At 38.1% G+C, this 14,877-nt stretch overlaps 1 protein-coding gene across 8 annotated transcripts in view; it reads left to right on the top strand.

Moving 5' to 3' along the window:
• GPHN (gephyrin) overlaps window positions 1-14,877 on the top strand; it is a 546,364-nt gene that overhangs the window by 391,489 nt on the left and 139,998 nt on the right. For 6 of the 8 annotated variants that reach the window (XM_068965812.1, XM_068965810.1, XM_068965811.1 and 3 more), the window contains one exon: window positions 3,450-3,492. In XM_068965812.1, the coding sequence (XP_068821913.1) occupies window positions 3,450-3,492 (43 nt within the window). Of the gene's footprint in view, window positions 1-1,746; window positions 1,810-3,449; window positions 3,493-14,877 lie in introns of all 8 variants that reach the window. The other 2 variants (XM_068965808.1, XM_068965809.1) reach the window with 1 other exon arrangement.

The following is a 14,877-nucleotide window of genomic DNA, read 5'->3' as shown; positions in this document are numbered from 1 at the left end:
CAGTAGATGCTTATATATATGCATGCATCTTTAAATGTTAGAGTGATGTGCCTTCCCTTATGTGTCACAGATTAAATCTTCTGTGTTCCTGAGAGATTGGGCTGTCTCTCTCTTATTGTTGTGAGATTCATGCGTTTTGATGTTTACACCCTCAAATGTTCTTCATGTTGCATTAAACATAAGTTGAAATGTTCCCCCCTAAGAGTTAGCTTTTCATGTTGGGCTGAACAAGTCTTCATTTCTGTGTAGCAATTCATGTTATTATAACCTATGGCTTTCAATTGTACCTCCCATAATGAAGAGCTGACTTTAAACACTGTGCTATTCTTGTTATGACCTAAGCATAAGGTAAGTCACTTCTCTAACTGTATCTAAAGATTTTCGTTGTTTGTGAAAGTTTCCTCAGCTTTGTTTAAAGCATTTTCACTTTTTTTCCTTGCCATTTATTACATGCTCTCCCCCCTTTTGTTTTCTGTTTCATGGCTTAAGATTTCTTAATGGACAATGTGACCTTCAGCAAAAATTATATTATATATGTAAACACATGTTGAAGTGAATTAAATGAATTATTTGATGTCTGAAAGCAGTCTTGATTAGTAAATTAATTGCCTAAATTTTCAGTAAGTCTCTTGTGTTTTTTATTTCCTTCATTAATTTGAATATATTATACTGTTTTTACACATAATTTTAGTTTTTATTTCAGTTAAAAGGGGAATTGTCAATACCAAAAATGTTAATTTTAGTAAAATAATGAAATCCAGTAGAATAAAGTAATAGATCATCTAAGGCCATACCTTTCATTTTTAATCCTTGACAAATTGGGTAAGATAAAGGAAAGCAATAACAGAAAACCATAGAACTCAAGACAGACCTGTATTGCCTTCTTTATAGTCCATATTGTTCTTACAATATGGAAATGGCAACCCACTCTGGTATTCTTGCCTGGAAAATCCCATGGACAGAGGAGCCTAGCAAGCTCTAGTCCATAGGGTTGCAAAGAGTCGGACACGACTAACGTGACTTAACATTGTGAGAACAAAAACAACAGTTATTTTTCAACTTTATCCTTTAAAGTAAACCCCATTACATTGTGACCTAAGCAAAATCTTCATATTGGGATTTTATAAAACTAAGTCAATATTAAAAAGATAGCCAGTTTCACGGTACAAAAATAAGGGGCATTTACTGCATGCATAAGTATTAAAATGTTTTAATTTAATTTCCTCAATTTTTTAATGTATACTCAGAATCACTAAGGTGAAGAAGTTCATTTTATCCCTGATTTTTGAAAGTGATTTCCCTCAAATTTGAGTCGAATAGCCAATGTAATGTAAATGAGAAAACATTGGTTATACTGATGTTGGCAATTTTTGAACCTAGATTCACAGATTTAAAAATTTGAATTTGTTTCATCATCCACATTTCTCTTTCTAAAACTGTTTGAAATGTATCATTCTAAACTTATGTGCCACAAAGCAAGACTTGCGTTTCTTTATTAAATTCATGTTATGAATGAATTTTTTGTTTTTTAAGCCACCTAAGGAAGGGAGAGGGTTTTTTTGTGTTGTTTTTTTTTTTTATTGTGGTTTTGGTTTGGTTTGCTTTTTTGGTAAAACCAGCTAGTACTTCACCTCCATTTCCATTTACACAATATATAATCTGTTGAAACATTTGATGAGACAATTTGAACTACTCATCTGAACTGCTCTGTTCATTGTAAATCTCTTGTTTCTATCCATACACTAGCTCCACTCTAGATTGGAAGGGCTTAAAGATGAACTCTGGAGGAATAGAGGCTACGACTTAAGAGTAACTATTACTGATCAAAGGAGCTGCTTTCCATTCGCAAACATTGCTTTGCGCTATGGGTTTGGGCTCCTTCCGTTTCTACATCTTGTTGAAGACCTTCTTGACTTCCATTTGACTTCCTTGAACTCTGTTTTTGTCTTTTAACATTTTCCCCTTTCTTTTCCTTCTCTATCCCAGATTTTTCTCTCACTCTTTTAAGTATCTCTTGTGTTCTTTGAATCGCTTTTTAAAATGTAGTTTATCTCTTTATTAAGCTTGTCTATTATTTGTCTATTAGTATTTGTTTCTTTTCTCCTTTAAGGCTGTAGTGATATAGTTAACACTTATTTTCATTCCATGGTATGCCTACTTGCTTTTTATTTCGAAGCAAGTTCATTAGTCATTCTTAGTCTCTTGGTATAAATTTTCAATAAGAAATAGCAGAATATTCTGCATTTATATATTGTCCCTTTCTATAAGGCAATACTTTCTTTTCTATCTTCTAGATTTACCCCCACTCAAGCCTCTCTCTCTTCTTTTTCTTTTCCTTGCTCTCGTGTCTTCCTTCCTGTATTATTTTAAGTAGTCATTAATATCTTTCCCATTTGGTCCAGAATTGTTATTCAATAAAACTGTAAGTAAAGCATTTAAGAATATTATCTTCCAGAGTAGTTTCTTCATTCTAGTGTGTTTAAAAGTAATTAAACAATCTGGGCCAAAAGAGAATAACTTTAACATCTGGAATTATTTTTCCCCTTTTTTTCCTTTCCTTTTTTTTTTTTTTTTGGTGTGTGTGTGTTTTTCTTGTGTATGTTTGTGATTTTTTAATTATTGTTGTTCTTTCTTTAACCATTAACACTTGTTTTTTTCAGGGAAGGACAACCATAACCCACCCTAAGTTGCAACATTCCTTTCATAATTTGTTTCATTACAATAGTAGACTGTGTTAAGCAATAGAAGTTAATTTGTTGTGTATACCATTTGGGGCAAGCTGCTGTGGAGTGGGAAGAAGAGGTGTTTAAACAGCTTCCTCTGAAATTAACAAGTGTCAGTGTCATCCAACATGGCTCTTGAATTCATTAGTTTTGCAACATTTAAAAGAATGTTTCCACTTTGAAATATTTGAATCAGCATTAGATTCTGATTGATGTATCTACACACTTAAGAACTGGCAAATAAATGACTTTAACTTCCTAATTTCTCTTTTCCCCTCATTAACATATGTAACTAAAAATGACTATCAAGGACTCTTTGATTACAACTTTATTACTTGAATTGCATTATTATTTTAGTCAAGAGATATGCACAATGCCTTTGATATTAAGGGTCTGAATTCACAATTGAATATGTGGTAATTGAAATTTTTCCCCATATACTAATTTCAAATACACATCAATTTTTAAATGCCTTTAGTTTTACCCTTGTCCCATTTACAGTATTGTGCCCCCATTTTTTTCTAGAAATCAGTCCTTTCTTTAAGTAAGAAAAGGATAAGTTAAAAATATATGGAATAAACTAACATTTTTATTGACATGTTATGATATGTGCGATACATAAAGCCTTTGCTCCTAGACCTCAGGAGTTTGCCCATTAAATATGCATACATATCTGTCTGTCTTTGTCATGAGCCCTAAATTACTGAGTTTATGCTCTCTCTGCAGGTCCAGTCCAGGTGCAGCAGCAAGGAGAACATTCTCAGAGCCAGTGAGTATATCATTATTTCAGATGGACTACTGGATTAGAGCTTGTGGTTCAGCCGAAAAGAAAGCTAAAAATGACATTTTAGTGAAAGAATGAAGTAAAACAATGGGGAAAGTTAATGTCAAGAATACGAATTTTAGAGCTTTGCCTTCCAAAAATATCATTAGCAATATATTAATGAATATTTCCCTTATACCAGTTGTTTTTGCAAGCTGACATCAGAACTTCAATAGCACTACTGGTTAGGACAGAAATGAGCTCCTCTGTGATTCAGACATGACAGCCATCTTTAATTGCAGCACTGCCAAAAAGTCATTTGAGAACAGACTAAAATAATATAAATCCACTTAATGAATCTAACTAAAAAAGAAAAAAGATTCCTAAGAGGACACATCATAATCATTTTGTAAGTATGAATTTCTAAAAGATCTTATCTTCACAGGCAGCATGTTTTAGAACATAGTGCCCTAAACCAAGAAGGAAGAAACCATAATTTTATTTTTCTGTTTTGTCACCAGTAACATTTGCATGGAAGTCATTTGACTTTGTGTATTATTCATTTTCCTGTCTTATAAGAAGGAAATATAAATAGCTTTTCCTTACCTGTATCCTTGAAATGATTTGATATCAATGGTTATACTTTGAAAGCTTTGGGATTCTATGAGAAAAGTGCTGTGTAAATGCTAATTTTTTAGATATTGTTCTCTGTCACTTAATGATATCACTCTGTCTTCTTCCTGATTATTGTCAAGAAAAGAAGTACAAGAGGGCTATACTGAAATTGGTCCTTACTTATACTACTGGGAGTTTTAATACATGGAATGGTTTCTGTTTCCAGCAGAATGTCTGTATTATTAAACAATCAAAAAAAAAGTCAATGGAAAACTTCAAATAGGTAAAATTTTGTTTTATTTTATTTACTTTAACATAAAATTTTCTGACTTCTGTGTTGTGAAATCTGCTACCTAAGCTTGAAAACCTTGAGCTATTAGGCAAACACACTGGCAGTTCTTTGCCCAGAGACTTCATGTTAGAGTTATATAAAAATAAATGCAAACAGATTTGTTTAACTTGTATACTTTTGTGAGTTTTCATAATGTCTGACAGACATGTGAATCTGAGGGAGGCTTTTCAATTATAGGAGATGTAAAGGTCTATAATTCCTTCTTAAGACCTAAGATTGAGAAAACTAAGAGTCAGGGAAGTGATGACTGAATATTTACTAAAATAAAACAATAGCAATAAATAACATTTTAAAGTGACATTTTTCATGGTTACTGTATAATTTCCATTAATTGTTGATCCTGAGATGATTGTGGATCATTGACAGTGACTGTGATGATTCAGAACAAAACTAATTTTGTATTGAGAACAGATTTCTTTGAAATTTTTTTCACCTGTGTCATGGATCTTTGTATTGTTAGAACTGCTTTCATTTCAGTTACACCCTTACTGACTTGTTGGCTATTAATCAGATGGACATTATGATGGTCCATGTTTTTCTGTTCATCTTTTCTTAGGATGGCATTATGATGGTCCATGTTTTTCTGTTCATCTTTTCTTAGGATGAAATAGTCATGTAGGTGCATGCAGAGAGCCCATCGTACATTGTAGCCTCTTAGTTCTGTGAGTTCTACAAGTTCAAGGTCTTTCCTCTCAATACTGCTTTAGTAACTCATGCCCATAACTGCACTCAGGACGTTTTCATCACCATGAGCTATTCTATCTCTGAACTTCTTAATCTCAGTACTTACTTGTGTGAAAGTTGCTCAGTCGTGTCTGACTCTTTGCAATCGCATTGACTATACAGTCCATGGAATTCTCCAGGCCAGAATACTGGAGTGGGTAGCCATTCCCTTCTCCAGGGGATCTTCCCAAGCCAAGGAGAAACTGCTTCACTGCTTAATTTTACCAATCATTTAAAGAAGAATTAACACCAGTCTTTCTCAAACTCCTCCCAAAAATTGAGGAGGAAGGAACATTTCCAAACTCATTTCTTAAGGCCAGCATTACCCTGATAACAAAGCTAGAAAAAGATCCTGCAAGAAAAGAAAAGTGCAGGTCAAGATCCCTGATGAATGCAGATTCAAAAATCTCAATAAAATACTAGCAAACTAAATTTAACAGTACATTATAAAGATCATTCACTATGATCAAGTAAGATTTATCCCTGGGATGCAATGACAACTCAATATATGCAAATAATAAATGTGATGCATTAATTATCATTAATAAAGTCAAAGAAAAAAATCATACGATCATCTCAGTAGACACGGAAAAAGCATTTGACAGAACTCAACATTTGTTCATGATAAAAACTCAACATAAATATGGAAAGACTGAGTGAGTGAAGGTGGCTCAGTCATATCTCACTCTTTGTGAACCCATAGACTATAGCCTGCCAGCTCCTAGTCCGTGGGATTTTCCAGGCAAAAATACTGGAGTGGGTTGCCATTTCCTTCTCCAGTAGAAGGAATAATAAAGGCCATATATGATAAGCTCACAGCTAACATTAAATGCAATGGTGAAAAATTAGAAGCTTTTCCACTAAGGTCAGGAGCAAGACAGTGGTGCTTACTCTCATTATTCCTACCTAACCTATTACTAGAAGTCTTAGAGCAGTTAGGCAAGAAACAGAAAAAGCATCAGAATTGTAAAGGAAGAAATAAAATAGTCTGTATATGCAGAAGACATGATTTTATATGAAGACAATCCTAAAGACTCTACCAAAAAAAAGAGAATTTATCAACAAATTCAGTAAGTTACAGAATACAAAATTGACGTAAAAAATTCAGTAGCATTTCTATGCTCTAACAATCAGTTACCTGAAGAATAAAGAAAATCGCTTCAAAAACAATAAAATACTTAGGAATAAGTCTGACCAAGGAAGTGAAAGATCGCTTCACTGAAAACTACAAGACATGAATGAATGAATTCGAAGACACAAATAAAACGGGTGGCTCTCCTTTGTTCATAGATTTGTTATTGTTCAGTTGCTAAGTGTGTCTGACTCTTTGCAACCCCATGGACTGCAGCACACCAAGCTTCCCTGTCCTTCACTATCTCCCAGAGTTTGCCCAAGCTCGTGTCCATTGAGTCGGTGATACCTTCCAACCATCTCTTCTTTTGTCTCCCCCTTCTTCTGCTGCGATTCATGGGGTTGCAAAGAGTCAGACACGACTGAGCGACTGAAGTGAACTGAACTCTCCTCCTGCCCTCAGTTTTTCCCAGCATCAGGGTCTTTTCCAGTGAGTCAGCTCTTTGCATCAGGTGGACAAAGTGTTGGAGCTTCAGCTTCAGCACCAGTCTTTCCAATGAATTCAGGGTTGATTTCCTTTAAGACTGACTGGTTTGATCTCCTTGCTGTCCAAGGTACTGTCAAGAGTCTTCTCCAGTACCACAGTTTGAAAACATCAGTTCTTCAGTGCTCAGCCTTCTTTATGGTCCAACTCTCACATCCATACCTGACTACTGGAAAAACCAAAGCTTTAACCATACAGACCTCAAGAACAGTATGAAAAAGCATTATCTTGCTCACCTGCTCATCTCTGAATCAGAGCATGTAGCACACTCCTTATTTTCTGGGCCTCTTGTAAAATTTGAAGTAAAGAGGCTTGAGAAAGGAAGAAAGAAAGCCAGAATTTCCCTGGAGTGATCAAGATTTCTATTCTTAAATCGAGGTCCAATTTTCCTACTTTTATAAAAATTAAATTATCTGACAATATTTTTCTTTCTTCAAAAAGAAAACAATGGCTTAAAATGGATCCTGGACAATCTTGGGGACTCTACTGAATGGCAGCATCAGTTTACAAAGATCATATCCAGTCTGCAAGTAGTAGCTAGCAGGCTTTTGTACCACAAATCGAATACTAGTCATTGGAGAATACACAGTGACCTATTTGGGGCCAAAATACCCCTAAAGTAAAAGTGAAAGCGTCAGTCACTCAGTCATGTCCAACTCTTTGCGACCCCATGGACTATAGCTTGCCAGGCTCTTCTGTCCATGGAATTCTTCAATCAAGAATACTGGAGTGGGTAGCCATTCCCTCCTTCAGGGGATCATTCCAACAGGGATTAAACCCAGGTCTGCTGCATTGCAGGCAGATTCTTTACTGTCTGAACCACAGAGAAGCCCTAAAATACCAGGATGTGCTTATCAATTATGTTATAACATTTGGAGACAGTCATCAAAAATAATTCTGCACCATATAATAAAAAATTTAAAGTGTTGAGACCATTTAGAAGATCTTAAATAAAGGAGAAATATCAATAATATTTTAACTTGTAAGGTATATAAAAGTATGACAGCTTCCAAATAATACATTCTTGTTTCTTAGTTCTCTTACAAGTTATATTTCTATTAGTGTTTGGTTACAAAAACTAATTCCCACCCAAAAATCTTAAGAGAATTATTTTGGTGATGTCAAGAACCTTGTCTTCTAGGTATGACCTAAGAGAACGTTTTAGATTTCCATCTCTTTGACCGGATATATAGTTTGTCATCAGAAAAATCACCTAATAGTTGAGTATAGTTCCATAGGAAACCAAGATTCATTATCAGGAGGTGGAATCAAAGGAATCTGGGTGGCTACCAAAAAAAATAAAGTGCAAAACCAGTTTGGTTGTATGCATTAGCTAGTTCACAGGTGAATAACAGCCAAGTATGAATGATTGAAGATGCAGATGAAATACGTTATTAAGAATAGGGCAATATAGATAACATAGTTAAAAGGAGCATTAAACCATGGAGAGAAAAGGAGGAAAATGTAAGAAACGCCACGGGAAGAAAGAGCCACCCCTATGGACCGTTGATCAGGGCCTTTTATTGGGCGGTCGCTCTCGGGCAGAACTCCCGGGGGCGGGTGAGCAAGGAAGCGAGGGGGATCTGCGAAGCAAAGGGAGTCTGCGAGGTATGAGGGGTGGGGAAGGGTTTTATAGCCCGGGCTGGGCTCCCAAATAAGGAAGAGAACGCGGGCTCAGTGGTGATTGGTATCCAAGGGCTCCGTGTCGGCTCCTGATTGGACGGCGAGGGCTCCGTGTCGGCTCCTGATTGGACGGCTTGGTTGTCGGCCCGCCTCCGGGGCTTGTCTGCGGCTCTCTGCCGGGACATGTCCCGACATGCCCGGGCATGCCCAGGCATGCCTCAACATGCCCGACCTTGCCCTGACCTTTCAGAAAATAATAAAAATAAATAATAGAATGCAGATGAAAATGTAGAAATCTACTGCCTTCTGTGAATCTTGGGTACAACCTCCCTACAAACATGTGGTCAATGGTCTTGAATGGAACATGTCTCTTTCAGAGAATTGTCTGTAAAGGACTTCTAAAAACTCCTCAGCTTAAAAATCCACAAGTTCAGATTAGATTATGCCTCCTTGGAAGCCATGAATCTAAAGATCAAACTTTTAGAGTTGTATTACTGTGCTCCTTACTGACAGTACTTGATAAGCTTTAGTAGGGTTCTAGAGTTGTTTTGCCTTTTCATACTGTTCATGGGGTTCTCAAGGCAAGAATACTGAAGTGGTTTGCCATTCCCTTCTCCAGTGAACCACATTCTGTCAGACCTCTCCACCATGACCTGCTCGTCTTGGGTGGCCCCACAGGGCATAGCTTAGTTTCATTGAGCTAGACCAGGCTGTGTCCTAGTGTGATTAGATTGACTAGTTGTCTGTGATTATGGTTTCAGTATGTCTGCACTCTGATGCCCTCTTGCAACACCTACCATCTTACTTGGGTTTCTCTTACCTTGGACATGGGGGAAGATCATGGCATCTGGTCCCATCACTTCCTGGGAAATAGATGGGGATACAGTGGAAACAGTGTCATACTTTATTTTGGGGGGCCCCCAAATCACTCCAGATGGTGACTGCAGCCATAAAATTAAAAGACACTTACTCCTTGGAAGGAAAGTATAACCAGCCTAGATAGTATATTCAAAAGACACATTGCTTTGCCAACAAAGGTCCATCTAATCAAGGCTATGGTTTTCCCAGTGGTCATGAATGGATATGAGAGTTGGACTGTGAAGAAAGCTGAGTGCCGAAGAATTGATGCTTTTGAACTGTGGTGTTGGAGAAGACTCCTGAGAGTCCCTTGGACTGCAAGGAGATCCAACCAGTCCATTCTCAAGGAGATCAGCCCTGGGTGTTCTTTGGAAGGAATGACGCTAAAGCTGAAACTCCAGTACTTTGGCCACCTCATGCGAAGAGTTGACTCATTGGAAAAGACTGATGCTGGGAGGGATTGGGGGCAGGAAGAAAAGGGGATGACAGAGGATGAGATGGCTGGATAGCATCACCGACTCGATGGACATGAGTTTGAGTGAACTCCGGGAGTTGGTGATGGACAGGGAGGCCTGGCGTGCTTTAATTCATGGGGTCACAAAGAGTTGGACACGACTGAGCGACTGAACTGAACTGAGAGTTGTTTTTCTCTGATGTCTTTTCCAAAAGGCCACTTATCTGGGCTTCAGGTCATGCAAGGGTTATTTAAAAGGGTATTGAGGAAAGGGTACTTTTACCTACTTATACAACTTCATGTATGGCATGAATAATTCCTTGTAATACTTAGCCATGTCTGATTGCACTAATGTGGAATTCGGAATGAAAGATGATATTCCTCCGTGTATGTGGGAGAGTTGATGGAACCACAGAAAGATTTTATCTCATTATTATTAAAGACAATACCTTAGGCCATGGAAGTTAAGGAATCTCTGAGGTTAGCTGATCTGATATTTAGATCTATGTTTGTTCTCTCTTACCTTTCCTGAAGATTGAGGGTAAAGTTGACAGTAAAGTATCTTAATAAGTGGCAGGACTTTCCAAAAGTCTTTAGTAATAGGCCTAGTAAAATGGATGCTTCCATCACTAGAGAGAAGGGTCAGAATTGTCTAGATTGGGAACATGAAATCAAGAAAACTTTGCTATTAGAGTTGTTAAATAAGCAGGGTGACAATATACAGCCTTGACATACTCCTTTACCTATTTGGAACCAGTCTATTGTTCCATGTCCAGTTCGAACTGTTGCTTCCTGACCTGCATATGGGTTTCTCAAGAGGCAGGTCAGGTGGTCTGGTATTCCCATCTCTTTCAGAATTTTCAACAGTTTATTGTGATCCACACAGTCAAGGCTTTGGCATAGTCAATAAAGCAGAAATAGATGTTTTTCTGGAACTCTCTTGCTTTTTCCATGATCCAGCGGACGTTGACAATTTGATCTCTGGTTCCTCTGCCTTTTCTCGGTTCATGTATTGCTGAAGCCTGGCTTGGAGAATTTTGAGCATTACCTTACTAGCGTGTGAGATGAGTGCAATTGTGTGGTAGTTTGAGCGTTCTTTGGCATTGCCTTTCTTTGGGATTGGAATGAAAACGGACCTTTTCCAGTCCTGTGGCCAATGCTAAGTTTTCCAAATTTGCTGGCATATTGAGTGCACCACTTTCACAGCATCATCTTTCAGGATTTGAAACAGCTCAACTGGAATTCCATCACCTCCACTAGCTTTGTTCATAGTGATGCTTTCTAAGGCCCACTTGAGTTCACATTCCAGGATGTCTGGCTCTAGGTGAGTGATCACACCATCGTGATTATCTTGATCGTGATGATCTTTTTTGTATAGTTCTTCTGTGTATTCTTGCCACCTCTTCTTAATATCTTCTGCTTCTGTTAGGTCCATACCATTTCTGACCTTCGTTGACCCCATCTTTGCATGAAATGTTCCCTTGGTGTCTCTAATTTTCTTGAAGAGATCTCTAGTCTTTCCCATTCTGTTGTTTTCCTCTATTTCTTTGCATTGATCACTGAGAAAGGCTTTCTTATCTTTCTTGCTATTCTTTGGAACTCTGCATTCAGATGGGTATATCTTTCCTTTTCTCCTTTGCTTTTCCCTTCTCTTCTTTTCACAGCTATTTGTAAGGCCTCCCCAGACAGCCACTTTGCTTGTTTGCAATTCTTTTCCATGGGGATGGTCTTGATCCCTGTCTCCTGTACAATGTCATGAACCTCCGTCCATAGTTCATCAGGCACTCTATGTATCAGATCTACTCCCTTAAATCTCTTTCTCACTTCCACTGTATAATCATACGGGATTTGATTTAGGTCATACCTGAATGGCACAAGCTGGAATCAAGATTGCCGGGAGAAATATCAATAACCTCAGATATGCAGATGACACCACCCTTATGGCAGAAAGTGAAGAGGAACTAAAAAGCTTCTTGATAAAAGTGAAAGAGGAGAGTGAAAAAGTTGGCTTAAAGCTTAACATTCAGAAAACAAAGATCATGACATCTGGTCCCATCACTTCATGGGAAATAGATGGGGAAACAGTGGAAACAGTGTCAGACTTTATTTTTTGGAGCTCCAAAATCACTGCAGATGGTGATTGCAGCCATGAAATTAAAAGACGCTTACTCCTTGCAAGAAAAGTTATGACCAACCTAGACAGGATATTGAAAAGCAGAGACATTACTTTGCCAACAAAAGTCCATCTAGTCAAGGCTATGGTTTTTCCTGTGGTCATGTATGGATGTGAGAGTTGGACTGTGAAGAAAGCTGAGCACCGAAGAATTGATGCTTTTGAACTGTGGTGCTGGAGAAGACTCTTGAGAGTCCCTTGGACTTCAAGGAGATCCAACCAGTCCATTCTGAAGGAGATCAGCCCTGGGATTTCCTTGGAGGGAATGATGCTGAAGCTGAAACTCCAGTACTTTGGCCACCTCATGAGAAGAGTTGACTCATTGGAAAAGACTCTGATGCTGGGAAGGATTGGGGGCAGGAGGAGAAGGGGATGACAGAGGATGAGATGGCTAGATGGTATCACTGACTCAATGGACACGAGTCTGAGTGAACTCTGGGAGTTGGTGATGGACAGGGAGGCCTGGCGTGCTGCGATTCATGGGGTTGCAAAGAGTTGGACACGACTGAGCAACTGAACTGAATTGAACTGAGAGTTGTAGCTCTCTATAAAGGAAAGGCTTCAAACCATCCCAATTATTAGTGAACAATGACTACATCATATTCAAAACCCAGACAATAGCTTTATGAAACCCATTTGGAGATGTTTAAGCATGCCCTGAGGTTTGGGCTCTTACCCATGTACTGCTTTTCTTACCAGGATTATATTGGTGACAGATGAGATAAAGTAAAGCTTTCCCATTGATGTTAATTATATACAGTGGCAAGTTTCTTCTTTCACTGGTGGGTATTCATATAAAATTTTTACAAGATTCCATTTGAGGTCCTTCAGAGCTACTAAATAGCTAATAATGAAATTTACGCACAGCTTTCTCCTAGTACCTTTTTTTTGTGACTCTGGAGCTGATCGCTGGCATTTGTAATAGAGGCTTTGAACTCCCTTGGGGTATTATAAGGGCTATAATTTCAGTGAGGGCTGTCTTTCTGGAGTGATGATTAGTCAAGACATTTTCTCTAGCCTCCATAGTATCTCCTTTGTTTGAGCCCCTACTTTTATAATAGCCACTTCCTCAGGAAGCATTAGAGCACTTAAAGATTCTATAAATTGCTAACCATTCTTAATTGAGATTCCTGCTGAGGTCAAGAATAGTTCCTTGTTTCCAAAGCATTTCAGAATCATAGAATAACCCAAAAGCATGTCTATTGCCAATGAATATATTAACCTTCTTATCTGTAGCTAACTGAAACTTCTGGTGTGCTCACAGAGTTCTGCCATCTGGGAAGATTTGCCTCTGGCAAAGGATCAGTCTAAGGATGAAGTGTTATTCATTAGGTAGGAAGTAAGTGAGGAGCTAATCTTAACTCACAAAAGGCCTGTTGATGTTTAGGGCCCAGGGAAGAGGTTCACTTTTCAAGTACTTGGTTAAGTCTTAAATTGGCATGGCAATCACAGGAAAGCTGGGAACCCATTGCCAGCGATAGTCAGTGAAACTCACGAATTCTTTTAATTATCTCTTTGTTACTGACACGGGAAAATTTTTAAGAGATTTAGTTCCTTGAGATAAATCCTGTTCTGGGTAATGAATTTAGACAGAATTGTAACTTCTCTTTGGAAATTCTGTCCTCTTTGTGAGTTGAAAAGTAAGTGGGTAGAAGGAATTTTAGAGCTCACTCTGTCTTTAGAACACAACAAAAAGTTGTCCCCATGTTGAATAATAATAGAATCACAAGGAAATACAAAATCTTGAAGGTCCTGATTGAGGACTTGTGAAAAATAAGAGTGTTTCAGTAAATCTTTGCAATGTAACTGTCAAAATATGTTGTGTGTTTTCTTAGGAGAAGGCAAACAAATATTGACTATTTTGACCTAAAAGGTCATTAAAGAAAGCAGAAAATAAATCGCTGTTGAATATGAAGCCTCAGGAGGCACTGAAGATAAAATAGGTTTGGGGATTAGTACTACATGGAAGTGGGAAGTGATTACTCTATTATGGCCCTATTTGCTGAACAAATCCGTATCCCCACCTGTTCAGCCTTTTGATTGGGAGGATAAAAGTGTTAACGGAAACACTGTAAAGCAATTATCCTCCAATTAAAATAAATAAATTTTTTAAAAACTAGTACAACATATGTTGAATCTTTTCTCTGTTTGCTTTTACCTCTTAGTTTTAGCGCCTCTTTAGCTTCTGGTTCAAGAGAGTATTTTACAGTTTAGGGTATAGGTTTCAGTGGTTTAATTTGCACATTAATAGCTTCAGCCCCAGTAATCCTCCCTATTTTCATTGAATTTTTGCTCACAGAATGAAAAAGCCTGGGATCTCCTCTAGATCTTCAATTTAGGATCTACTTAAGCACAAAGATACTGGTAAATCAATTTCCAAATTAGTCATTATCTCTGCAAATAAGGGAGTCCTTCAGGATTTCAGGAAAGAAACCATCAGGGAAGTATTTAGTCTAACAATTCCATTTATACAGTACACGCTGCCTAGCAAGCTAGCAGCTACAATATCTCAGAAGAAGAAAGATTGTTCTTTTGTTAAATGTCCAAAGATAACAGTTATGAATGAAGTGGAACTAACAAAAGGAGTATTTGAGAAACACTGAATAGTTTTTTACCTGAAGGGAGAGATTTTGTAAGAGTGGTAGAGTTTAAGATTGATAGTGAGGGCTTTCGTGGTGGCTCAGTGGTAAAGAATCTGCCTGCCAATGCAGGAGATGTGGGTTTGAATCCGATCCAGGAAGATTTCACATGCCATGGAGACTAAGCCTGTGCGCCAAAACGCTCTGGAGCCCAGGAACCACAACTGTTGAGCCCATGTGCAAGCAGCTGCTGGAGCCCACAGGTCCTAGAGCCTGTGCTCCCCAGCAGTGGAAGCCAGCTCGATGAGAAGCCTGCACACTACAGCTAGAGAGTAGGCCCTGCTCTCTGCAACCAGAGAAAGCCTGTACAGCAGTGAAAACCCAGCACAGCCAAAAGTA

The sequence above is a fragment of the Capricornis sumatraensis genome, chromosome 2 (genome assembly GCF_032405125.1).
Source record: "Capricornis sumatraensis isolate serow.1 chromosome 2, serow.2, whole genome shotgun sequence".
In the NCBI taxonomy this organism is placed as follows: domain Eukaryota; kingdom Metazoa; phylum Chordata; class Mammalia; order Artiodactyla; family Bovidae; genus Capricornis; species Capricornis sumatraensis.
The sequence above is the reverse complement of the archived record's forward strand: the minus strand, read 5'-3'. Positions and strand labels throughout refer to the sequence as shown.